Here is a 24,245-nt window from a genome sequence, read left to right on the forward strand (position 1 = left end):
AGCAGAAACAAGGGCTGTATTTCTTGATCGGCCTCGCCGCTCAATTGATGCTTGTGGCTTTGGCTGGACATGAAGACGGTATTAGGCTACACTACGCCAAGTATGCACCTATGCATAACCAACTAGTTGCTCCTTCCTGTGTGCACTTGATGACATTCCCAGCCTCCGCCAAACCATTTACCCAAGATCTATGTGTAGTATAGCTTTGCCCACACACTCAGAGCGAAAGAGAGACACATATTAGCGTCTAGGCCGGCCGAGAGGGATTGCCACAAGGTATCAAGAACAGCAACCAGCACGGCTCGGCGGATTGGACGCTATGGCGTCGCGATGGCATCCTGATACTCGCTATCTCTACTGCCAAACACGCTGAAATCGCGCACTTGGTCTCGCAGCCAAAGACGCCCCGGATGGTTCCAATGTTAGCGAGAGGGCAGCTGACGAGCGAGATATTTAACTACTCGGACTTGCATACATACAATCCCTACAGCGGCCAATGGCGCAGTCCCCCCACAAACAAAGCCAAGGAAACGTTTAGCAGTGGGCGGAAAAGCCATGCCGGGATCCCCATTGCAGCACACACCGCTCAAGATCGTGCGTAGTTACTGGTATGACTATTTGTGCTCTTGGCTCGGCTGGATTTCACGCATGTCTATAAAAAGACCAAGCTCACTCAGTTCCGGCCCTCACTCGAAGCCAGAGACGCTCGACTCAAGTGGTGTGGGTGGTGTGTATTCCGGTGCTTTTCTGCCTGCAAAGGTCTGTGTTGTCTTGAGTGGAGCTGTTACAAGCCCAGTCCCTGTCATAGTTGACTGTTTTTAAGAAGATCAAAGATTAACCAAGACATCCGTGAGTCTGTCTTTTTTTCTCTTTTCTCGCCTTCTTTTCTTGTCTCTTCTTACTCGTGAAATCCGCATTGTTACTGCCTAGTTTTCTGGGAGCTGAAGGTATGTACATAGTTATATATACAACTAAACTACACACACAATATCTTGCAAAAATGTCCACCTCAATCTAATCTCGACTGTGAACTATCGCCGTCACCGCCTTGTTGCTTCTCGGGTAATTTATTTAGCACTGTTCTTCATGTATTTGGACAGGGGCATCCATGGTCAATATCTGCTAGCAGAGTCTAGACGAGTTTCCATCGTCTAATAAGCTGCCAAAAACAACCACATTGATTACTCCCGCTGCTTCATGACAAGGCTGGCCATATCCTGTGCTTCTTCTTCATGGCCAGGGCCCATTAGGCATATTCTCTGTGTATTATTTGCAGCGGTCTCGAGCTTTACTTCTCTTGACAGTCGGGGCTAGTCAAACATTGAAAAGCCACGTACGTTGGATTTTGGTGTTGGGGGGACAGCTAGGATATCTCCGCGCAATTATACATAGCCATGTCAGTAGGTCTATACCGGAGCACATCTTTTCCAAAGCTCACACTGGAAAACACTCGATATTTGGCGCAAGTTAGTCATCTCGAAATTCAAAAGAGGGGTAGTCGATCAACCCGCCGATATCGAAGTTGGCAATCACACAGTAACCCTATGCAAATTTGTAGATGGCCCTAACCCTAATAAGCGCTCAAGACTGATTGTACCAAACTTTTCAACTGGTGCTGTTTTACGTGTTTGAAAAAACACATGAGTCGAACTACAGCTTGTCAGTACCAAAATGACGCAAGCAGGCGAATTGCTTCGTTGATTATTACATAGTTATACAAACTCTAATGTGGTTCAGTCTGAGAGGCCGCATGACAAATCAACCGCCTCTCCAGTTATCCACTCATTTTTGAAGGCCAAAAATGCACCAGACGATCCCCCCTACGGTTTGGCGTGTGGCTCTATTTCAGGCCCCCAAGCCTGTTCTGTAATGTGAGGCGGCAATGTCTCCCCCTAAGCGGCCGCACCCGGGCGTCAAGTCCTAGAGCTTATATGCAGCTGGGGCACGAGAAGCAGAGCCCCAACAAGTGTTTCAGATGCAAGTGTTCCATCGGAGCCGGCCTAAGGCATGTTAGTCCGGGTACGGATCGGAAGAGCCCGTAACTGAACTAGCCATGACTGGTCATGACTGGCAGAAAGACGCATGGAGAAAGACCGGAGTGGACTCGGGATTGAGAGCTCCAGGCTAGATTAACTGTTGGAACTGTCAGACACTAGCTGCTTGCGCCTGTACTCATACATACCCACTGCCGCTGGGACGCGGGATATGCCGAGAGTACTATGTACTACTTGTGCTTGAATGCTATCGACATCAGACGGTATATCCACGCGAGCACACAACTGAGCGTGCATACTACCGCCGCCAGAACACAACCACAAGCATGATTTTTCCAGGGCTCACAAACACACAGCGTTTAGTGCCACTAAGAAGAATTCCCGGAGGCCAAGACAAGTCATGGCTAGCGGCAGAAAAGAAAAGAAAATAGCCTTTGGTCAGATGACTCCCGGACTAAGAGGGTCCCTATTTTCATTTTCGGAGCGTACCGGGGAAGGCCCTTGGCTTTGGGCTTTTGGTACGTATATGCCGTAGTGCTCAGATGGCAAAATCGTAGATGGACGCGGCGACTGGATAGGCTTGACTCAGCCAAAGCGCATGGGAGAAATCCCGTAAAATAGATTAAAAAAATCTCGCCACTTTGAGTCGCCGAACTGCCTGCAGGTAGTTACAGGGTTGAAACGGTATTTAGACTTGCCCGTCTGCCAGTTGAAACCATGATGCGCTGCTTAATATTCTGCTCATCTTCTCACTCCATTGAGAAACCAGTTTTGTCGTCATCAAAGATCTCTTCTCTGCTAACTGGCAGCTGCTCTTATTGAATCTGCTACTTTCTCTTTCGTTGACTATCCTCCCTTAGTTTGACTGTTTGTCAGCATTACAAAACCTAGAGAAATACCCTGCCATACCCTTATTTAGCAGTAAACGGACCTTTTTGTTTCTGCCTCAGTCGCCCGTCGCCCTGGAAGCGAATACGCTGCCCACGCAAAAATTAACGGCAGACCCCCCGGCTTTTCATCATTATCTCCAGTAGCATCTTTGCTATATTCTTAAGTAACTTTTTTTTGATCCCACGAAACGCCAGGCGCAAACCACCAAAAACACCTCCCACCTCCCACAACAACAACATCGCCATCCTTTACCGCCACCATGAAGCTGCTTACCAAGGAAGAAGAGGATGCCCACTACCAGGAAGTACTCAAGGGCGGCACCATTGGCGGTGTCGTGGGAACAATCGGAGGTCTTGCTTGCACGCTAGTCGCATCCAAGCGTTACCAGTCGTTCCGTGGCCTCACGCTCCCCTTCAAGGCCTTCCTCGTCAGCTCAACCGGCACCTTTGGCGCCATCATCAACGCCGACCGCTACTCAATGAAGTTCCAGGCAGCCCAAAACCCCGACAGACAATACCAAAACTCATCAACGCGCGAGGCCCAAGAAGCCCTCAAGAACCAGACGTCCTACGAAAAGTTCATGACGTGGGGCCGAGAGAACCGCTACCCGATTGTCTTGACTAGCTGGCTGGCTAGCATGGGCGTTGCCATGGCTATTGTTGGCCGTTCGCCGTACCTGTCTCCTGCCCAGAAGCTGGTTCAGGCCCGTATGTACGCCCAGGGCCTGACTTTGGCTGTGCTCATCATCACGGCCGCCTTCGAGGTCAACGATGCCAAAGATGGCTCGGGTCGCTGGGAGACTGTCATGGTTCTGGATCCCAACGACCCTGAGCACAAAGCTCTTATTGAAAAGAAAATCCATAAGGAGGAGTGGGAAGGCCAGGACCTCTGGAAGGGTGAGTCCGACTCAACATGGCATGATTCTTGCAGCAAACAATGGACTAACACTATACTCAACAGACATGGTCGCCAGTGAGGAGCGCCGCCTCGCCCAGAAAAAAGGTTCGGTAAAGAACTAATATCAGTCGACAAATTCGGCTTTGCATGCGCGCCCGTCCACTGCACCTGCGACCGGGAAACGCGCCATTGTATACCACCATCTCCACTCTTCTTGTATTCGATTAGTTTCTTATTGCTCTGATTCTTTTGCGCAGTCGTGGCTTCATCGGACCATTGACTTTCTATAACAAGCTGTTCAAACACAATTCTGGTGACATGATCATGGCGCTATTTGCCATGAACCGCTGCACAGGGCGCGCCCAAGCTCACCAACAGACTTCTGTGATTTTCACCGTAAATCACCTGTTGCAGCCACAGACAACAACCTCTTCTTTCTTACATAAAAAAGAATTGTTACACAAGATACCGGGCTTCATCTTCCTAATGCATATACATTTCCCGAGGCTACAAACAGGTACAGTGGGATATAAAAACTGAATTATTATGGCCAATCGTAGGCCGAAGAATTGTAAATAATGCTATATTTTCACGTCTAGCTAGACCTTTTGGTTGGGCCCGGCAATCAGCACCTTGATCACTTGGCCCTCCTTGACCTTCCTGAACGCTGCTTCGGCTTCTTTAAAAGGCACTACATCGCTGATAAGTGGCTTGACATTAATTTTCCCCATGTGCACCAATTCAATGGCCAGGGCATAGTCGCCGCTTGCATAACGGAAACTTCCCTTGACTGTAACCTCCTTGATGCACATGGTCATAATGGGAAAAGTAATATCGGCTTTTCCCATTCCACCCTGCACATATGTCCCACCAACACGCACAACGTGCTGGGCCGCTTGAATTGAAGGCTCTGCCCCCGAAGCATCAATGACTGCGTCGGCACCAGCGCCGAGTTCGCATTGCTTTATCAGCGCTGCTGCATTGTCCTGGGGCGAGATGCGTTGTGAGAGGTACGTATGGGTCGCCACCATCTCCTTGGCTAGGTTTAGCTTGCTCTGAACAATATCTACTACTACCACTTTGGACGCGCCATATGCCTTTGCCACTGATGCACACAGTAGGCCAATTGGCCCTGCCCCCATGACTACTACGCTCTGACCGGGCTTGATGTCGGCCTGTTTGGTGATGTGTACGGCTGCTGCCAGTGGCTCCATCAATGCGCCCTCTTGCTGTGAGACGTTGTCCGGTAGCTTGTAGCAAAAGTCGGCAGGGGCTCTCCAGAAACCAGTCAGAGTGCCATCGTGGGGCGGCGTGGCAGCAAAGACCATGTCGGGGCACAGATTGTACTTTCCTCCCTTGCAGGCACCGCAGTGCCGACACGGGAAACCCGGTTCGAGCGCAACGCGGTCGCCTATTTTGAGAGTAGACACTTTGGCTCCGACTTGTACCACGGTTCCGGATGACTCGTGGCCAAGAATCATGGGGTCTTTGACTACAAAATGGCCAATTGCGCCATTGACCCAGTAGTGAACATCAGAGCCGCATATCCCAGTGTAGTCAACTGAAACGAGGACATCGTCGGGGGCTTGTAGCTCAGGAATGGGCCTTTCTGTAAACGCGACATCGAATGGCTTGTTCAGCACAAATGAGAGATTCTGTCGAGTTGTTAGAGACAATATCACTGCCAAATTAGGTAGGCCGTAATGAGGATTAGGGTGGGGACTGGACATGTATGGAGTCTTCTTACACTTTTGCTGTCACACATGGTGAAAGAGGTTCTTGGGAGACTGGATAGAACAAAGAGCAGAGAAAAGGCCGTCTGGGCAAATGTTGTGAAGAGAAGGCACGGAATGAGAGAAAAGTGGCAGTCAGCTTAATTCCTGAAGCGGGGAGCCACACGTTATATAGGCAATTGCGCTTCCTCCCCATGGCACATGTTCTTCATGTATGGCTGGCTCTTTCTATCCGCCAGTTGCTCGCATGTAGCAGTTACCGTATCAAGCACTTGCGCTACGTCCTGCCCAACATTTCAAAATGTCCCCTTGCATTTTCCATGGGTGTCATACTTGACAGGAACATGTGAGATGGTCATGGGACCATCAGGATATTGACGAGAACCCCCCAGCAAGGATGGAGGGGATAGCTATCATACACTGCACCACATCCAGGCCTTTTATCCATCGTGTTGTTCTTTTGCGTTGTGTTGTTCCTACTGCCACACGTTGATCAAGTATCCGCCGCTCGTGCCAGCCAAACAAGCAAATTGAGCCTAAATACAGCCGTTTACCATGCCAGAGAATGAGGAAGCCGCCTGTAAGTAGCAACTAGCTGGCAAAACTCGACAGTTGCAGCGACGATAAAAGTGCAGGCGGTGGAACCTAGACTGGTCTTACAACTAGAGTCGTATGCTTCCAAAAGGGGAAGGAGCGTGGAAGCCTGTTTGTCGATATGTGCACGTGTAGACGGAGATGCCCAGTTTGGCAGTGGTGCCGCGCTGTTGGGCGGTTTGGGCAAAAAATAGCCGGCCGTTATACCCGTGCCAATCACCACGCTCCGATTCATTTATACGCAAGACGCAGACGCGTGCGAAACGGCGGCTGGATGTGAGCGTCAGATTAAAACGCGGGTTTCCTGTCAGGGCTATCCTTTATCATCATCCAGCGGATTTTGGGGACATTGGTTCCAACGCAAATGCATCTTTTATTGCAGTTGGAATGTGATGTGCTACTTGAAAATATTGAATTGTCCACGTCTACAATCTGCCTAGGTGGTCGAGCAATGCCTAGTAGCAACTAACCACATGGGCAAAGCTCCATCTCTCAATAACTAGCTCTAGATGCTACAAGAATGCATTTGGGGGCAACTATGATGTGTTGATTATAATGAGATTCTTTATCAACATGTCTACCCGCGAAGTGATGCAGTGATCATCTGAACCATATGAAATCCAATCGGTGTGTCTTCAATATCAAATGAAAGCTCTGTTTCTCCTCTTCAATACTTGGTATACCAACCCCGAGCCCAAATGCAGGCTGGCAGCCTTGTCTCCAATCCAATGACATGATGCAGTCCAAAGTTGGATGTCTGCCCACGTTTTCTCAACGCATCGACGGAGTTCGGCGGCCAAACCAGCAGCTCGACTTGAGCGTTCTTTTTTGACAAGCCGGATGATGTATTGCTTCTCTGCTGGATTGAGCTTCTGTGGACGGTCAGATCTAGATCTGGGCTTCAGTGTGGAAGTTTTTTTGACAGTTTGAAGTATGCGGGTGACGGTCTGGTAGACCGTCCGAAACTCATAACTCTTTTTGTGAACGGGGCATATAATGTCACAAAGAAGGCGTTCTGAAGACATTGCGTTGAAAGGTTGTGGTGGTTTGAAAATAAGGGGACGATTGCCATCGCGTTGGGAATTGGTCCCACTCAATTAGAGGGCGGTCAGACTTTCGGTCACGTACTGTACAAGACCGAGAAGTTAAAGGAAACCCTTGAACTTCTGTAAGTCCAACAAGTTTGTGAGTCCATCAGCGGCCATGTCGTCAGGTGAAAAGGCCTGATTAAGACTTGTTCCACCGTCTCGTGACATGGGCCGCGTCAGGATATCGTTTCCCTTTGTTGAGGGATAGACTTGGGTGAAAATGGGTGTGTCCTCCGTGTGCTTTTATTGAGAGTTAGCCTCATTGTTTCCTACTCTCCGTCTCATTCGAATCACGTATCTCTTTCTCTTAGTCTTCAGAAGCCCCTGCTTCACTTTCTTTTAGGGTGTGAATCAGGCTTCCGCCGCCAGACTGATATGATAATCCGGCATCACGCCACGCCTATGTGGGGGATAAGGCTGGTTCAACCCCGCATTTGGCTTGTGTTCGGTTCTAGGCTCTTGGTCCGGCACGGGGCTTCTATCCGGCCGTTGTTCTTCTTTTCGTAGGGGATTGTGCAATTGACTTGGCGTTGTGTTTTTGTGAGGAGAGAAGTAGTTTTGTGAATTTTGGGCCGACAAGTTGCTGTTAGACAACAATGGTGATAAGGAAGTGGGGTCATATGCAAACAAAGCTGCTCCACCAGTAGGGTTAGGTACTTCCATTCAAGGGTTCACCATTCACGTGAAGATGTCTCCACCATGACGCCAGAGGAGCTCGGCTTCACTGATAGCTTTAGGCCGTGACCAAGCACAGGTCCAGCATCAATTATCAAGCTCGAGGCACCATCGCCTTTACTTCCTACCGAGACTATCGCCTGTTCCAGCCAGTCTAATGCCTGAGGCGCCGACAGAGTAGCTGCAGCTGGCAGCAATTCGGGTTTTTACGCTACACTAAAACCCCTTCTCGACCCTGATACTCGGCAGACAACGCCAGCCGAGAACGAACAGACCAATCCACAACCTGCACCCACCACCGAAGCTCTGGGGCAACTCCAGTCACAGTCCAATGGCCGAGTCGCAGCCGGTTCTTCTTGCCGAGAACCGTAAACTACGCCATCTCCGTGGCGTCTATCTGCGGAATCTCACCTTTCAGCCGTCGGTCGGCACGACCCACGATGATTCGGCTCTGACGAAACCCAAGGCCAAGGGCAAGCTCCGCGTCATTGAGAATGGCAAGCTGCCGCATGCGCGCTCGTCTGACGATTTAATTGGCGAGGGGGCGCGTGTGGGAGCCAATGCGAGGCATGTAAGAAGCAGGACTTCTCTGAGCGGACCGGCCCCGGCTGCGCTGTTGCTCGGGACCCATCCGCCTGGTGCGCTGGCGCCGCCGTCTGTACCGGGAAGTGCATATGCGAAAGCTGAGGGTGTGACGTCTCAGCAAAAGGACATGCGGACGACGGCGGACGCGCAATTGGCCGATGTATTCTTCTCTCTACATTGCGAGGACGAGCCGGAGCCGGTATACATCAGCGAAATGATTGAAAAGCGCATGGTGAGAGAGCTTCTTCTCCGTTCACGCTACATCCATATACACATGTTGCTGATAAACTGACAATCTGTCTGTTTGCAGAACTTTAATTTCCAGTTCTTCGATCTCAAGTACCACTCGACCGCCGTCTCGCGATCGCCTGTCTTTACATTGAAGCTCTGGACGCGCCGCCAAAACAGCAACACTTGGATCTACCTGCTCGAAAACCAAGTCGACTTACGATCGCTCACCTTTCTCCCTACTCTAGAGAATCACCATTTCTCTGCAAACGCCCTTATATTTCACCTCAGTGACGGCTGCATGTATACCTTTGGTGCCGCCAAACCCCCTCCCCGAAAGCCACGGCAGCTCCCTCCCGTCCCAACATCCTCCTATGCTGCGCTTATGAAGCTTTCCACCCTCGAAAACTCAATACAAGACGCCCAAGCCACGCAGAAGCGCCTCACTGCCCAAATAGACTCTATCCTCTCGCGATACCCTCAGGACCCCGTGGTCCTGGCCAAAGAACGAACTGAGCGTGCTGCAAATTACTTGGCCAAGCAGGAGCGAGCCGTTGCACACACCCGAAACAAGGCACAGCAGCTCAGAGAAAGTATAGAGAAGCGCCGTACTGCTATGCAGACTGGACATGATGCCCAGGAGCGCATTGAAGAAGACAGGAAGAATGCCGTAGAGCACCTTGCGGCATCGCAAGTGCTCCTAAAGTCGACAAGAGACCAGATCCACGGCCAACGACGACGGATATGTTCGGATCTCAGCGACATTTTCCAGATCATGCAGATACCAGGTGGCCCTCCACTGTCGTTCCAAATCCACGGCACCCCTTTGCCAAACACAGTCTACGACACCTCCACGTCCCGCGGCAATATCGAAGACCAGCTTTCTGCGGCTCTCGGCCTAGTCGCCCAACTTGTCAACATGCTCCAGTTCTACCTCAGTGTTCCCCTCCTCTACCCCATAAATGTATTTGGCTCGCGCTCGTCCATCCGCGACGAAATCTCTCTGCTTCCCGACCTGAGCGCCCAGCAGACCCAAGGCACGCAGGACTCTCGCACCCGAGAGTTCCCGCTGTACCTGCCCCGTGGCGGCTCGACCACCACGCAGTTCCGCTTCGACTACGCCTGGTTTCTGCTCAACAAGGACATTGAGATGCTGTGTGCCTCCCAGGGCCTGCGCATCGTCGACATCCGCCACACTCTTCCCAACCTGCAGTACCTGCTGTACGTCTGCTGTGCCGGGACAGACGATCTCCCACAGCGCAAAATAGGCGGCATCCGCGGCCTCTGGGCCGGCAGGCAGGACGGCCGCATGTCGTCCATCTCCTCGACTGCGTCGCTGAACCTCCTTGCCGGCGACGCCAGAAACACCACTACCAGCCCGCCGGCACAGCGGCCCTACGGCGCCAACGCAAACGGTGAAGCTGGCCCGCGACAGCGCGACAATGCGCACCATGATGAAACAGAGACAGCACCCGCGCGCACGGCAGCGGCAGCAGTGGTGGCAACGGGGAATGTAAGCGAGGATGGCAGCATGGCAGGTAGCCCGTGTTTTACGCTGCCGTTTAGCGAGGGCGAGACGAAGCTGACGCTACGGACAAAGGGAATGCGCGAGAATATTGCCAGGTAGATGAAGAAGAACTCGCAAGTTTAGAGGAGGATTTTCTTTTTTTGTTTACATAGTTAAAAGGGACCGGGAGGGTAGTAGCTTTGGGGGGGGAGGGGTTTCTTTTTTTGTTTTGGACTTTTTCTTTTCTTCATCTGAGCTTGCCACCACATCCAGCGGCTTCTTTTTATTGTGTTGTTTTTGGTACATAGCATGGCGTTTATCCTTTGAGTCTACATTCTTCTATACATGTCTTAAATGTCATTCTATCTTGGGTCTCTGACCCCCTTCTTGCCCGCACCCGACGCAAACTTGACGCTTTTCCGCCTTGTCGTCTCACCCGCTGTATCCGCCTGGCCCGCCGCCGCAGCCCCCAACGCCGCAGACCCATCGCCCTGGTGCTGGCCATGCGCCAGCACTTCTCTCGTTACGTCGTGCGCCCGGCTCTGCAGGACATCCGACATGTCGTTTCTTGTCTTGCTACCGTCTAGGCCGACGTAGAGTGTGCTGCGTGTCCCGCTGTGTGTCTTGTCATGCGCCAATGTGCCTGCCGACCCAGGGCCATCTGCCGCAGCAGAGGCAGTGCGGAGGGGCTCGTCGGCTCGCTGCAGACTCCCCGGGACCAAGGTTGAGCCCGATGCGGGATTAGCTGCAGCGGCGTTGACGGTGTGCATCGCGGGATCAGGAACGCATTCATGTCCGCAGCCGTCTTGGGGACAGTACCCACCACTGAACTCTTCCATGGTCCCATTCTCGGATACCGGGCAGTGCCACGCCTGTAGACAGTTCGAGTGGCCTCCATGGCCACAGCCGCGGCAGTACCACCACGACGTCAGCACGGGTTCCTGTGGGTCTTGGTCCTGGGACTTGTCGTTTTTGATTTCGCTCAGGAGATCAGACACAACGTGGCGGTGGTGGCACACAGCACACGGGCCCATGGTGCGGTGGCATCGTTCGCACGTCCAGATGGCAGCCGGACCGGTCTGTGGGTCAATCTCGCGCGGCTTGTTGCAAAAGGGACAGAGAAAGTTGACCTGCACATCGCGCTGGGCTGTGCCAAAGATTGACGGGAACGACTCACCCCAGCACGACAGGCCGTCGGCCCAGTTCTGGGTGCACAGGTTGCGCAGCTGGGTGGCTTCGATAAAGAACTTCATGTTCATCAGACGCGAGTGGTGCTGCTTCAGGACAGCCTCGGCCTGGAAGCGGGAAATCACGTTCTCGGGCACAAGCGGCTGGAGAAGAAGCACGATAGCAGCGGCGTTGACCGCGGACTTGCGGCTCTCAAATTCTAGAGTCTGCTGGATGATTGCATAGGGATCGATAGGCGCACACAAGCCCGTGCTGTCAGACATGCTAGGGGGCCTAGGGAATGGGAATGGCGGGTCATCGTCCCACCGGAAGTAATCGTACTCGCTCACAGTTGGACTGTCGCTCTGTTGCGCCTTTTCCAGTGCCGTGGGTTCCGGCTGTCTAACAAGAAATGAGATTTGGGGTGATGCGCTGACGACGGGCTGGCGGGTTGATAGCGTCATTTCAATAGTGCCAGCGTCAGACGGCATAGAGCCAGATAGCTCCTGGTTCATGTACGCAGGTGTCCGTGTCCCCTTGGTTGTCTGGGAAATAGCAAATGTATCTTCAAGCGACCCATTGTGTAGCATGCCGCCATGAATGTCCCACATGCCCTTTTCGCGTACACGTTCTGGCGAATCAATGACTCTACGACCGCGAATCCGGCTAGAAAACTCGCCGTCGTTGTCCATTTCGCGCTGGAATTTATCAGCATTATCGCCATGTCGCTCAGAGCTTGATGGAGATAGGATGTGGCTGTGACTGCGGCTATAGCTGCTTGAGGATGCTGTTCTACCCAGATTACTATAGTCTGTATCTCTTGTAGATCCTGGAGTCCGTGGGCCAAACTGGTGGCCATGTCCATACGAGTCTTTTTCGTTGCTCGAAGCCCCTGGCACATCGATGGCCTTGGCGAAGGCCTCTGCATCGTAGAAATCATATCCCTCGGTGCTGGCATGCGTATCACTGCTGTTTTGGCTTGTAGTTGAAAGAGGCTGTGAGTTGAGACGGACCCGAGGACTACTGCTGGTGGGGGGATATGCAGCTGGCGGGGGCAAAGTGAAACTTGCTGGGACTTCAGCAACAGGGGATAGCGGTGTCGCGCCGATCATGTGGTCAGAAGCCACAGCATCTGATACAGCATGTGCCCGAGGTGTAGTCATATTGGAGGTATTTTCAAATTCTTCTGAAAGCAAAGACCGAGCAGAGTTGCGAGACTGGTCGCGAGGAATACTACTTGGATATATCAGAGATGACTGCTTGCGATTATAGCTGGTGAGCTCCGAGGTCCGGCTTGAACGAACAGAGTTTGTAGTTGCCGACGACTGTGATATTGACTGGTTTTGGGCTGGGGCCGGGGTGGAAATGGGAGGTTTAGAAATCGAACGTCCGATTTGACCCGTTCGGACCTGGAGATGGTACTCTGCTCGTTTGTGAAGAAGAATCTGGGTGACATGGCTCAGGATGCGCCAGGACTGGGCTAAGCGGAAGAGACGGGCGTCTTCGGAAATCTGGCCGTACTTTTCAAGGATAGATGCGATTCGGCGTGGTAGAGGTTGTGCGTTTTCGTCCTTTCGAGGCAGCTTGTTTTGTAGAATAGTGAGATAGTGGAAGGTGAGATATTGGTACATTTCTGGGTCTGTTCGGAATGGGGTGTGAGAAAAGGCCATTCCTTGGGTCATGATGAAGTCTCCCGAAGCTTGCATGCTCTGATCCAGGGGCATGGCGTCTTCGTCCTGATGGGGGGCAACAAACGGAAGGTTTTCGGGGGTGTTTCCGGTCGGCAAAGGCCGAGCACCGGTTCGCCGTGTTCGGTTGCCGTTTAGGGGCGGTCTAGGGTTTAGGAAGATGCCGGTAAGGTCCTCATCCGAGTCACTGCGACTCACGCTTAGACTTGCGTTTTGTGGGCTGGTGCCAATGTAGCCCGAGGGCAGCTCGGTACTGCCAGAGTTTCTCTGCGAACGAGAACCAACTGAAGTAATGTCTACTGCTGAAGATGGGCTAGTATAAAAACTACGGTTCCTAGACGCGTTCTGTCTCTTTTCCAAGAACATCATGACATCGCCGTTCGGGTTGAAGGCAAAGGTTGAAACAGCCTGGCGATCAATAACTCGCGGAGCAAAAGCAACATCACACTGATTCAAGTTGCCGTCCTGACCAACAGTCCAAAGAATATCCTGGTCGCGCCACAGCAGCCCGGTCGGTGCCATGTCAAACTGCTCAATGATTTTGAAGGGCAGCGTGGGACGGGCTAGATCCCAGATGTGTACCATGTTCTTGCCATGACGTCTCTGACTGCCGGCGTCATAAGTCACGGCGATCTGGGCCGCCCGTCTGCCGTTGTCGGTAGACGACCACAGGCTTGGGCGCCAGAGCGCTTGGCCAACGGGTGCAGGAGTGTGGATGACCCATTTTGGCCTTCGCCGCTTGTCCGCGCTGGTCATGTCCCAGACATGGAGCTTCTGGTCCATGCCACCACTCAGCAGATGCACGCCGTCTGGGTGCCATGAGATGGACGAACAAGCGCCTTCATGGGCATTGATGCGCATGCGGAAGTTGTTGTTGCGAATATCGCCCTTGAAAATCATGCCGTTTTCTGTGCTGCATGCAAATTCAAAGCCGTCCCGGGGAGCCCAACTCACACAGCGGATGCTCTCTGAATGGGCCTGGACTCTCCGCTTAAGATCAATCTCGACAGCAGAGCCCTTGGGGGGAGCCCTCATATCCCAGATGCGCACAAAGCCATCCTGACTGCCCGAGAGAAGCCATGACCTTCGGTGCGGACTGACATCGAGCGTTGTGACCTGGCGGGTGCTGTCCTGGATAGGATATGGATGGATAGCGCCCCCACGCGAGTGATTGAGGTCGTAGTAGAAGATCTTTCCACTGGCACAGGCAGTGAATATGGAGTTGTTGCTCTGCCACTTGACGTCCTGGATTGACAGCTGATCCGAGATGCCAGTGCCCTTGCCTCCCGTCTGCGAGGTGATGATAGCGCGCAGGTCAATGTCCTCGTGGAACTGAGTACCGTCAACATTGACCGTCTTCAAGATGTGCCGCCCGCTAAGCGCTAGATGGTTGCCGTTTGGCGAGGCATCGATGCTCAGGATCGGCGCAGCAGCGACATATCGTGCACCGCGGTAATGCTTAGTGTGCGAATGGCTGGGAAACGAGCACGTCGAAAAGTCCCAGGCACCGCCACCCACCGCGCCAGAAGAGACTGCAGCGCTCTCTAGTGCAACATTGCTGGAGCCACGGCCCAATAACTTGCGCATGATACTGCTCTCACGGCTATTCATGGACGGGCTCAAGAAGCAGCAGCCAATGACGACATGGTCCTCCTGTGGTGAGGGTGGGCGCGGGGCGGCAAAGTCAGAGGCTGGCCTGGCTACGTCGGTAGTCGCCGGGAGAGTCGATTGTCCGGTCGGAAAAGATAAAACGGCAATTTAGAACGGGCAGTGGCAGTTTGCGCGCAGAATCTGAGCTTGAATTCTATGTGGTTAAAGGTCGTTGAAGCACAAGATCAGTAGCCTTGTGGAAGCTCAGCTAGCCCTTGAGTCCTAGTGGCCCGTGCTCACTAAACGCCTCACCGCCCCACACCGAGAATCTGCTTTCGGTAAGGTTGCCCTGACCGAAGCTACAGTGAACGACTACGCTTCTTAAAGAGCTTCATTGTTATGTATATACATGCATTGTATATACTTAGTTGACCGTGTCATTTATGTAGTTACATACAAATTTTACGCCTTTCGTCATGTCATGACCGCCTTTATAAATTCGCCCAAAACCAAGGCCGATGGGTCGCTTCCAGGTACAACAGGCGGGCTCTTCTTGAGCCCCATCAACTGATACACGGCTGTCTGGGCCGACCGCACAGAATACTCCATCGTAAAGGCCACATCGCGCTCCATTTCCACAAACTGGCCCATTAGCCCCAGGTTTGTGCTTTCAGCGGGCACTACAGTCGGCCTATCGCCTGGCTCCTTGCTGAGGAGCGGGCTCCCTGTGAGTGGCATTACAACTGGGATGGTGATGGCGTTGGCCAGAACGCCCACGAGCGGCACATTCATGTGGCCCAGTAGTTCCTGGAATATCTCTCTGCCTGTGCATCTATCCATTCTCTTCTTGACAAACATGCCTTCCTGGTCGGGGAAGAGTCCGTAGCCCCAGATGACGTGTGTGTCTTTAGCCTGGCCTTTAAAATATGGCTGCTTTGGAATGGAAATCGTAAGCATCCATGGACAGTCGCGAAAAGTAAGTAGCGGGCATGTGCCGTTAGTGCTCTCAACAAACGCTACCACTTTGCTTGCAAATGCTGAGTCAAAGGCTGTGATGGTAAAGGCCAGCCACGAAGACCGGGCTATGTCGTTGCAGAATACATATGGGTTTCCCAAGGACCCTTTGACAGGGCAGTCGTCGATGATTTGCTTCCAAAGCGACCACGATGGGCCCCAGTCTGCTATATCGCCTGTCCAGACTCTTGGAGTCGGGGCGCTTTCATTGTTGCCAACTGAGACCCCTGAAGCAATGGATCCCAAAGTCACAAGGCAAATATCAGTCTCGCGAATATCGTAGTCGATTTCTTTTGAGACGTCATCGGAACTGATGTTTTGTGTCGTGATCCCATCCACCACTATATGTTCCTCATTGCCTGAAAATCGTATTTTCTTCACGATGGTGCCTATACAGTGTTAATGTTGTTTGAACAAGGTTGTCTCCCTATGTGTCTATACTCACTGGTGATGAAATCAACTCCTTTATCGAGAAGGAAAGCAGCCATAGGCTCAATGACCTCTTCAAAGTCATTAAACAAGGCATATCCCGGCCCGGCTTTCTGCTTCAACACAGCCAGATCATGTAAGAACCTTTTTATGTAACGCTGGAACTCGACGGCGCCGTGCCAGGGATGGAACACATATGTGCTCGACCACAGATCCCAAAAGTTTGTTTCAAAGAAGTCGTGTTCGAACCACGCCTGCACTTCAGTGCCTTGGAACTGCTCCTCATCGTACATCAGGAACTTCATCAGTGACACTTGGTGATTAGCCGACAGCCCCAGGTGCTCAATGTTCACTGCCTCGGGGCCATTAGCGCCCGTGGCTGCTATGCGGACGGCCGTGCCGCCGCCGGTGTTGGCTTTGGCCGCGTGTTTCTTCAGATAGTCCAGGAGTGATTCTTCGCGAGCTTCCACCATGACAAAGGAGTCGTCTGCCTCCTCTGGCGGTGGCACTGCCATTTGCAAGTCGTCTTGCGACCGGGCACTCGGGCTCGGCACCTTTGACAGGGTATCATGCAGGCAATGATAGGTGCCCCTGATCTTGCGGGCAGCCTTGACAATGTACCCAAGCTTTTCATCTCGCGCAACACTAGTCGTCATGCATCCGCCGAGAACGCGGGCCGAGTCGAAAATGTGAATGTGCTTCGGTTCAACGCCGGCATCCACAATCAGATGCACGGCCGCCGAAATGGATGCAATGCCGGCGCCGACAATATAGACATGAGTATCACTCGGGTTGCGAGATACTGCAGCCATGACAATAATGATGGTTCTGGCCGTAAATAACCAGCACTAATCTGCTCACATTGCAAAATGCGTAGAAGGAAAAAAAAAAGACGCGGCGTTGGATCTCTTTAAATAATTCGTCTTGTCGTGAATCAAATGAAACCCCATCGACAAAAGTCAAAACCACCATTCAAGCAAACGAACGCCAAGGCATCGTACGATTCTGCTTCGTGGGGGTTCCAGCACTCAACAAAACCCTTGTTGGCGGAATTGTAGCCTCTGTTCAATCTGATAACTATAGCTATAGGCATGCCATCCAATCACCACAAGATCTGACTCTATTAGGGTCTGCGTGTTAATAACCCTCCTAATATCTACATCCCAAGAGTTATGCAAAAAAGTCACATCCATTCCTCCCGAGATAAGTCTGAGCCGTATCGCGTGCTTTGCCTTGACATCCTCCGGCTTTTATGACCCCCCCGTTCTAATGCCCATGGAACATGTAGCATCCTAAATTCCACAAAATTTGCCGTTTTCAAGGAAGCTCCCCTCCCTCCGTAAATTGCGCCCCCACTAGAAGCATCTGATCCGACGTCAACTCTCACCAGCACGTTCCGTTCAAAGTTACACAACAGTGCGACTGACTGGCTGTTACTACGCGGCTAGAGAATTATAGAAAAGTAAAGCTCACGCGTTTTTTTTTTTTTTTTTTTTTTTTTTTTGAATTCGTCTTGGTAGGCGCTTATCGTGATATCAACCCTCCAACATGTTCTATAAACCAGCCCTACTAGTTGTCGACTTCCAGCAAGACTTTTGTCCTCCTGTAAGTATCCCACACACGCCTACCCTCCTTCGTCATCTTCAAGCCTGCTTTATACAGCTATGTGCCCTCGCTCTCACTCTCCATAGACCCTCTCACATTGCCACTGACAAACACACCACCACCCAGAATGGCTCTCTTGCTGTTCCAGACGGCCGCGCCATCACGCCCACCGTCAACGCCCTGCTTGCCCTTCCCTTCGCCCTCAAAATAGCCACCATGGACTGGCATCCAGCCAACCACAAGTCGTTTGCCAGCAACCACCCCGGCTGCTCGCCCTACGTGTCTACCGCGCTCATTGCCAACCCGCACAACGCCAGCGAGACCTACACAACCCGTCTGTGGCCCGTGCATTGCGTGCAAAACACTGCTGGCGCTGAATTAGTCCCCGGACTGCACACCGATAGGCTCGACGACATTGTTAGAAAGGGCACCGTGCCGGACGTTGAAATGTACTCGGCATTTTACGATCCGTTCAAGAAGCCGCGCATCTCAGACTCGGGCCTGGCTGCCCGCCTGAGAAGCAAGGGAATCACCCACGTCTATGTCGTCGGACTGGCCGCCGATTACTGCGTCAAAGCGACAGCAATGGACGCAGTCAGGGAGGGCTTCACAACATACATCGTTGAAGAGGGAACACGACCAGTTGATGCCAAAGCGTGGCCAGAAGTTAGAGACCAGCTACGTGATGTGGGTGTTGCTGTCGTGAGTTTTGATGGTCCCGAGATTGCAAAGCTTCGGGCTTAGTTTATACAGTTTGGTGCTAGCGGTTTTCACTACAGTCTACAGTTCATTCATTCATTCCTAGATCAATTGCAAATCAATGATGCCCCGAGGTAATATTAATCTTAAGGGTATAGTAAATAGCGTGGATATCAAAGGATTGTGAGTGTTCACATGAAGTCGATTGACTGACTGTACTCTGCATGCGCATAACAGTTTGAACGCAAATAATAAACCATCTATAAGCGGTGACTGGGCATTGTACACCATGGTGAAGCCTCTTGAGTGGCCTTTTGCGGCCCCCATGAGATAAATAACAAGACAGAAAAATGGAATATGAAAGAGACGGGCATGTTACAATGAACAGCCTGGCAAATATGTCCACGCCACCCGCAAGCCGTTTAACGCTTGGCACGCTCCTGAGCAGCTGCGCTCATCGTCATACCTAAGCCAGCAGCCCCATTAGGTGCGGGCGTGTTGGTGCGGGTAGGGGCTGCTGAAGGGGCTGCTGAAGGGGCTGCGGACCGGTTGTGTTGCATATGGGCACGGACAAGGTGACCCGCAGCCAGAGCAGAGCATAATGAAAGCTCACCAGCTAGAACTGAAGCTGCAATGATACGAGCGAGGCGACGGGCATTCTCACCGGGGTTGGTTGGGTGAGGGCCACGAATACCCAGCATCTCAAGCATAGCAGTCTGCGGCTCAAGGATCGTACCTCCACCCAGAGTTCCAACCTCAATCGAGGGCATGGAAACCGAGATCTGGAGAGCGCCATTGAGGTTTTTCATGATCGTAATACAGTTAGCACTCTCAACAACTTGGGCAGGATCCTGACCAGTGGCAAGGAAAATGGCAGCGACTATGTTGGCGGCATGAGCATTGAAACCACCCACCGAACCAGCCATGGCAGAGCCAATGAGGTTTTTGTTAATGTTCAGCTCCACGAGAGAATCGACATCAGACTTCAACACAGACTTCACGACATCCGCGGGGATGATAGCCTCGGCGACAACACTCTTGCCACGGCCCTCAATCCAGTTTAGTGCAGCGGGCTTCTTATCAATGCAGTAGTTACCCGAAACCGACACAATATGCATGTCATCGAAGCCTTCGCTACGCATGACCTCGAGTGCATGCTCCACACCCTTGGAAATCATGTTCATTCCCATGGCATCGCCGGTGCGGGCCTTGAAGCGGATGTACAGATTGGTGCCAGCGATAGCAGTCTTGACTGAGGAAAGACGAGCAAAACGGGAGGTCGAGTTGAAAGCATTGGCCATGGTAGTTTGGCCCACTTCGGAATCGAGCCACAGTTTGGCAGAGCCTGCACGTTCAAGAGTTTCGAAGCCAACGCAGGGTCCACGGGTCATACCATCATCGGTCAGAACAGTAACAGCACCGCCACCGGCATTGATGGCCTTACAGCCACGACTAGCACTAGCAACCAAAACACCTTCAGTTGTAGCCATAGGGATGAAGTAGCTCTGACCATCAATGACAAGGGGACCGGCAACACCAACAGGCAAGGGAAGATAACCAATAACATTCTCACAGCAAGCACCAAACACACGCTCCCAGTTGTAGCGCTCGTAGGGGAGCTTTGAATGTTCTAGCCCACTGGTGATGACCTCAGTAACGCTTGTACGCGAGATGATGGAGCGGCGGATCTTGACAGCCCGGGTAAAATCCTTAAGCTTCTTCTCCAGGGCATAGCCAGGAAGCTTGCCTTTCATGGAGAGAAGAACCACCTCTTCGTCTGTGAGGTCCTTCGCACGATCAGCCTTAAGTATAGCCTCGATAACAGCCAGGGGGCGGGGAGGAGCATCATCAGTAGGTTTAGAGTCGATAGGCTTCATTGACAACGTATCTTCCTCATCATCAGTAGGAGCAGGGGTAAAAGATTTGGGAACAGGTGTCTGGCGGACCGAAGGAGGCATATACTCGCCCAGTGCCATGTTGACGTTGCTGCTATCGTTAAAGTTCTGAGCAAGGGCAAGTTCTGAGCGGTTTATCTGAGTTGCCGGGGTGTTAGGATCCTTAATACCCCAACGAGCAACATTGAATAGATAACCGTTCAGAGCAACGCTCATGGCCAGGGCAATGATGATCCATTTTGACAAGACAGGGTCTTCAAGGGACTTGAGAACACCACCAACCATGCGGCCGCCAACGCCGTAGCTGTGAAGGGCATCATCACCGTTGATGTTGTTGGGAGCGCCAGTAAGAGGAAGGGAATAGTGGACAGAGGGGTAGACAAGCTCATACTTGATAGCATTCAAGACTGTGATAGTGATGGGGGTATCAGAGCTCTTAGCACTAGCAAGGATGGTGTCAAGAGCACTCGAGGCAACCTGGTATGGGTCCAAAGGCTGCTGAGAGGTGATGAGACTGGTGCTACCACCTGCCCATGAAGTGATACGAGCCAAAGAGTTGGAATTGCGGAAAGGAATAGTGCAAAGGTTCATGACGTTGACCAGAACAAATCCAGACACCATGATAACCTTGAACTTGGGAATGCTAGTCCGCTTAAGTTGAGCACCAAACATGGTACCTTGAGGGTCAGAGCCATCAGCGCCATCTTCGCCCTTGGCAACGTTAGCAGCAACGCGGTGGCTAACACCGTCATCCTCCAGTGCCTTTTGCATGTTGAAATGGCGTTTGATACGGTTGATTTCTAGCTTAATGCTAAGGATAGCAGTGTAGAAAGTGAAGACCAAGATGCAGTCAAAGACGAGAATCCAAGCAGCCAGGAAGCAGAACTGCTGGAGACCGCCCTGAACGCCAGATGCAGCACCAAGAACAAGAATAATGATTTCGACAGCATAGTCGTGAACGATATCATATCCCTTCTCTTTGATGGCAGCCTGCACGGCATACTGGATGGTAGAAGCATCAGAGTCCTTGGACTTGGTTTTAGACTCATCCTTGCGTCGGCGGTGCTCAACGGCGTGTGAAAGAACAGCCCGGGTCAGCACAATGCTCTTCTCAAAACCAATGGTAACGACCAAGAACGGGAGACCCTCAGAGAGGAGCACCATGTTGATGGGAATACCAAGGGATGTGGTCACCAAGAGACCGAACAGGAAAGCAAAGATGGATGAGAACAAGACACTGGTAGCAAGCCAGAAGTTGGATCCTAGGCGGCGCATAGACATGAACAAAGAGGCAAAGGTCATGTGCATGGACAGATATCCAAGCACCATAATGGCAATATCCAAAGACTCGGCATTTTGGATGAGGTCCACGAAGCCGTTCCAGACATCGCGGGCCCATTCAACAATGGTGGACTGGGGACCAACCTTGGCGGCGTTCATGATCCACATTCTATGCTCCTTTCCATCTTCAGTAACACGATCTTCCTCATTCTCAGCAGGCACTTCTTGGGCAGCAAGCAGAAACTCGGGAGCCTCGGTGTAGGGCAAAGAGAAAACAAGAGATGAGTCAAGCTCAGAGCTTGAGGGAAGCAAAGTCACGGAGACGTTGTCAGCGTGGGGAATGGCACTGACAAGAGGAGCAGACTTGGAGCCAGGGAATTGGAGGGTGACAAGAGCCAGATGGTTGTTGTCTTGGCCGACAAGGAACTCATCTTCGACAGTCTTCCACTTCCACGCAGTCTCGGAGCTAACGGCAAGAGTACGGCTACCCTCGGCCAACAACGACCAATCCGCCTTGCCAACGTTGAAAGTGATGTCAAAGAAGCTGTCCTGGAGCAGGCCAACGTATGTGGTGCTGGCGAGAAGAGTGACCATGACAACAGTATGGATGGGGTGGGAGCATGCTAGGCGAGAAAGCAGGTTGATAAAGGGAGTGACCTTTTTGTTGAGCCAAGAAGGGGCCACAGCCTGTGAAGCAGGTTGTTCGCCGCGAAAGCGGCGAGGGAGCAGATTGCCCATCATGTTGAACGATTCGGCAAGACCGCCCTGGGTCAGTGGTCGAAGAAGCTTTGAGGGTGTGTATACGATTGGTCTCGCGCAGACTTGGTTTGGCTGGTCGTGCTGTGAGACAGTGGTGGTTGTTAGAAGGGGTTCTTGCATGAATAGTCGGCTGATGTGGCATAATTGGTTTTTCTGTTCCATAGGGGGAGCCCATGACACCTCACGACAAGTCAAGGAGAAGAATCACATAAACACTTGGCGAACTGTACTGTCTTGTCTAGACACAGAAACACCACAAGAGCGAGCGTGGCATGCTCGTGACATTGACATCCAGCCGCGGACAGAATAAAGTCATGGGGTACAGGAAAATGCGTCTGATGGAGAAGCAGAAACAGAAATAGGAGAGTATCTCACCAGCTCAAGAGGCGCAGTCACGATGCTCTGCAGTCAAGATTTTCTGCCAGAGAAGACAACCGTTATCGTAGGACGGTGAAAGGAGAAGACCTGTGCAATCTCTGGAGACAATATTCGAGAAGTTAGAACTGGAATATGAGCTGGACATATAGTCCTGTAAAACTTGACTTGGGCCATACTACTTGTAGAGAAGGATCAGGACAGACAGGGGGCACCAAGCAAAAGGAAAGGGATCAACTGGTAGAGCACGGCCCATCCTGTCTGCTGTGCTGGATGGATAAGTGCTGGATTGTGTGGTGTGGGATAGTTATATGTGTGCATATTGTTGTCATTCTCACGTACATACCAAAAGACGGTGTTCTAAGTCCCACAGTTTTCCTACCCGCTGTCTCTTGCCACCACCATGTGAAAAGGCTGAGAATGGATGGATGATGAGGCTGGAAAGTCAGATCTCGGCAGAGGAAAAACAGAAAAAAAGGGACCACTGGAGATGAAAAGCGGAAAACTAGATGTGATGGCTACAGACCTTCACAAAAGGGGACCATGAATAAAAAAATAAAAAAAAAGAAGAGAAGATCATAGACAGTCCGGCTTCTACCAAAAGTTCAAGTGCATATTTGTGCCTTATATTTACAGCAACTGCTTATACTTGTATACTTGCCTACCCTCAAAACGATTAGTGTAGTGCCACTTGGGGAATATCTCAGATTGGATTCATCACTCAGGGGAGGCAGGAACAGAGGTGTTCATAGAAAATTTGAAAGAATCAAATGGCAAGAGCCAAGGAAGTCTTGAAGCCAATTTGTGGGCCGAGGCTGGGATCTGGGCTACTTTATTCATGTTGGCTGTTGTGTTTTCAGGGTTGCAGTTTAGCCACGGCATGTCAGCACAGCACAGCATTTGTGCCTGTATCATCACAGCATATCACATCAACTACTCTTAAAACTAGACAGCGAGTGTGCAAGCATGTAGAAAGTGCAATAAAGAAAAGAAAAAGGCAACGCTATCGTGCATACAGTACCATTCTACACAAGTACACATGTCACCAACTCGTAGTAGTTTCTGGTAGGACTAACTAGCAGTGCACTATACGTATGTATGTATGTACATATGTACACACATAACTGATAATTGCCCCCCCCCTGCACATAAATATTTTCAATGGCAAGGCGTGTTCAACTGAGTTTCCCTTTGCCATTGGAAGCTCCTTGTGCGCTGCCAAAACTGGCTTGGTCCCAAGATTGCTGGCAGCTCGGCTCCACATGCTGTCTCCACTTTAATAAAGGGCCTATGCCGGGATTAGGCGCCGGCTAGACCAGACTAAGCGACTTCAAAGGTGTGTAGTTGTGTATTCTTGCCTCCGTTATTCCATCGTAACTTCTGTCTGCACTGTTAGAACTCATGCGTAATGCACTTGATGCAATAATCGGTGCAGCTATCGCATTCATGCTGCTGGGGACTTGCAGTATCGTGCCATATTTCGTTTGCTTCCCAAGCCACAACAGTAACTGCCTATTGCTGATCGTTTGCACGTTGCACTTGTAGTAGTAC

General features: G+C 51.6%; 7 protein-coding genes across 7 annotated transcripts; 3 read left to right on the forward strand and 4 right to left on the reverse strand.

The window, feature by feature from the left end:
- Nucleotides 1-3,144: 3,144 nt before the first annotated feature.
- Nucleotides 3,145-3,904, forward strand: BROUX77_001909 (uncharacterized protein; the record flags this gene model as incomplete). The annotated part of the gene is made up of 2 exons (XM_073746391.1): nt 3,145-3,781; nt 3,846-3,904. The coding sequence occupies 2 exons, from the start codon at nt 3,145-3,147 to the stop codon at nt 3,902-3,904; spliced, it is 696 nt and encodes a 231-aa protein (XP_073606991.1).
- Nucleotides 3,905-4,381: 477 nt separating this feature from the next.
- Nucleotides 4,382-5,547, reverse strand: BROUX77_001910 (uncharacterized protein; the record flags this gene model as incomplete). Its single annotated transcript, XM_073746392.1, has 2 exons — nt 4,382-5,437; nt 5,530-5,547. The coding sequence occupies 2 exons, from the start codon at nt 5,545-5,547 to the stop codon at nt 4,382-4,384; spliced, it is 1,074 nt and encodes a 357-aa protein (XP_073606992.1).
- A 2,656-nt stretch (nt 5,548-8,203) lies between these two features.
- Nucleotides 8,204-10,312, forward strand: BROUX77_001911 (uncharacterized protein; the record flags this gene model as incomplete). The annotated part of the gene is made up of 2 exons (XM_073746393.1): nt 8,204-8,689; nt 8,768-10,312. 2 exons carry the CDS (start codon nt 8,204-8,206, stop codon nt 10,310-10,312), a joined length of 2,031 nt encoding a protein of 676 aa, XP_073606993.1.
- Nucleotides 10,313-10,554: 242 nt separating this feature from the next.
- Nucleotides 10,555-14,658, reverse strand: BROUX77_001912 (uncharacterized protein; the record flags this gene model as incomplete). Its single annotated transcript, XM_073746394.1, has 1 exon — nt 10,555-14,658. One exon carries the CDS (start codon nt 14,656-14,658, stop codon nt 10,555-10,557), a length of 4,104 nt encoding a protein of 1,367 aa, XP_073606994.1.
- Nucleotides 14,659-15,111: 453 nt separating this feature from the next.
- BROUX77_001913 (uncharacterized protein) lies at nt 15,112-16,892 on the reverse strand (the record flags this gene model as incomplete). Its single annotated transcript, XM_073746395.1, has 2 exons — nt 15,112-16,040; nt 16,097-16,892. The coding sequence occupies 2 exons, from the start codon at nt 16,890-16,892 to the stop codon at nt 15,112-15,114; spliced, it is 1,725 nt and encodes a 574-aa protein (XP_073606995.1).
- A 736-nt stretch (nt 16,893-17,628) lies between these two features.
- Nucleotides 17,629-18,429, forward strand: BROUX77_001914 (uncharacterized protein; the record flags this gene model as incomplete). The annotated part of the gene is made up of 2 exons (XM_073746396.1): nt 17,629-17,685; nt 17,812-18,429. 2 exons carry the CDS (start codon nt 17,629-17,631, stop codon nt 18,427-18,429), a joined length of 675 nt encoding a protein of 224 aa, XP_073606996.1.
- Nucleotides 18,430-18,806: 377 nt separating this feature from the next.
- Nucleotides 18,807-22,301, reverse strand: BROUX77_001915 (uncharacterized protein; the record flags this gene model as incomplete). The annotated part of the gene is made up of 1 exon (XM_073746397.1): nt 18,807-22,301. The coding sequence occupies one exon, from the start codon at nt 22,299-22,301 to the stop codon at nt 18,807-18,809; it is 3,495 nt and encodes a 1,164-aa protein (XP_073606997.1).
- Nucleotides 22,302-24,245: the final 1,944 nt, after the last annotated feature.

The sequence above is a fragment of the Berkeleyomyces rouxiae genome (genome assembly GCF_048999995.1).
Source record: "Berkeleyomyces rouxiae strain 22BRR77 chromosome Unknown BrBRR77_ptg000002l, whole genome shotgun sequence".
Lineage (NCBI taxonomy): Eukaryota > Fungi > Ascomycota > Sordariomycetes > Microascales > Ceratocystidaceae > Berkeleyomyces > Berkeleyomyces rouxiae.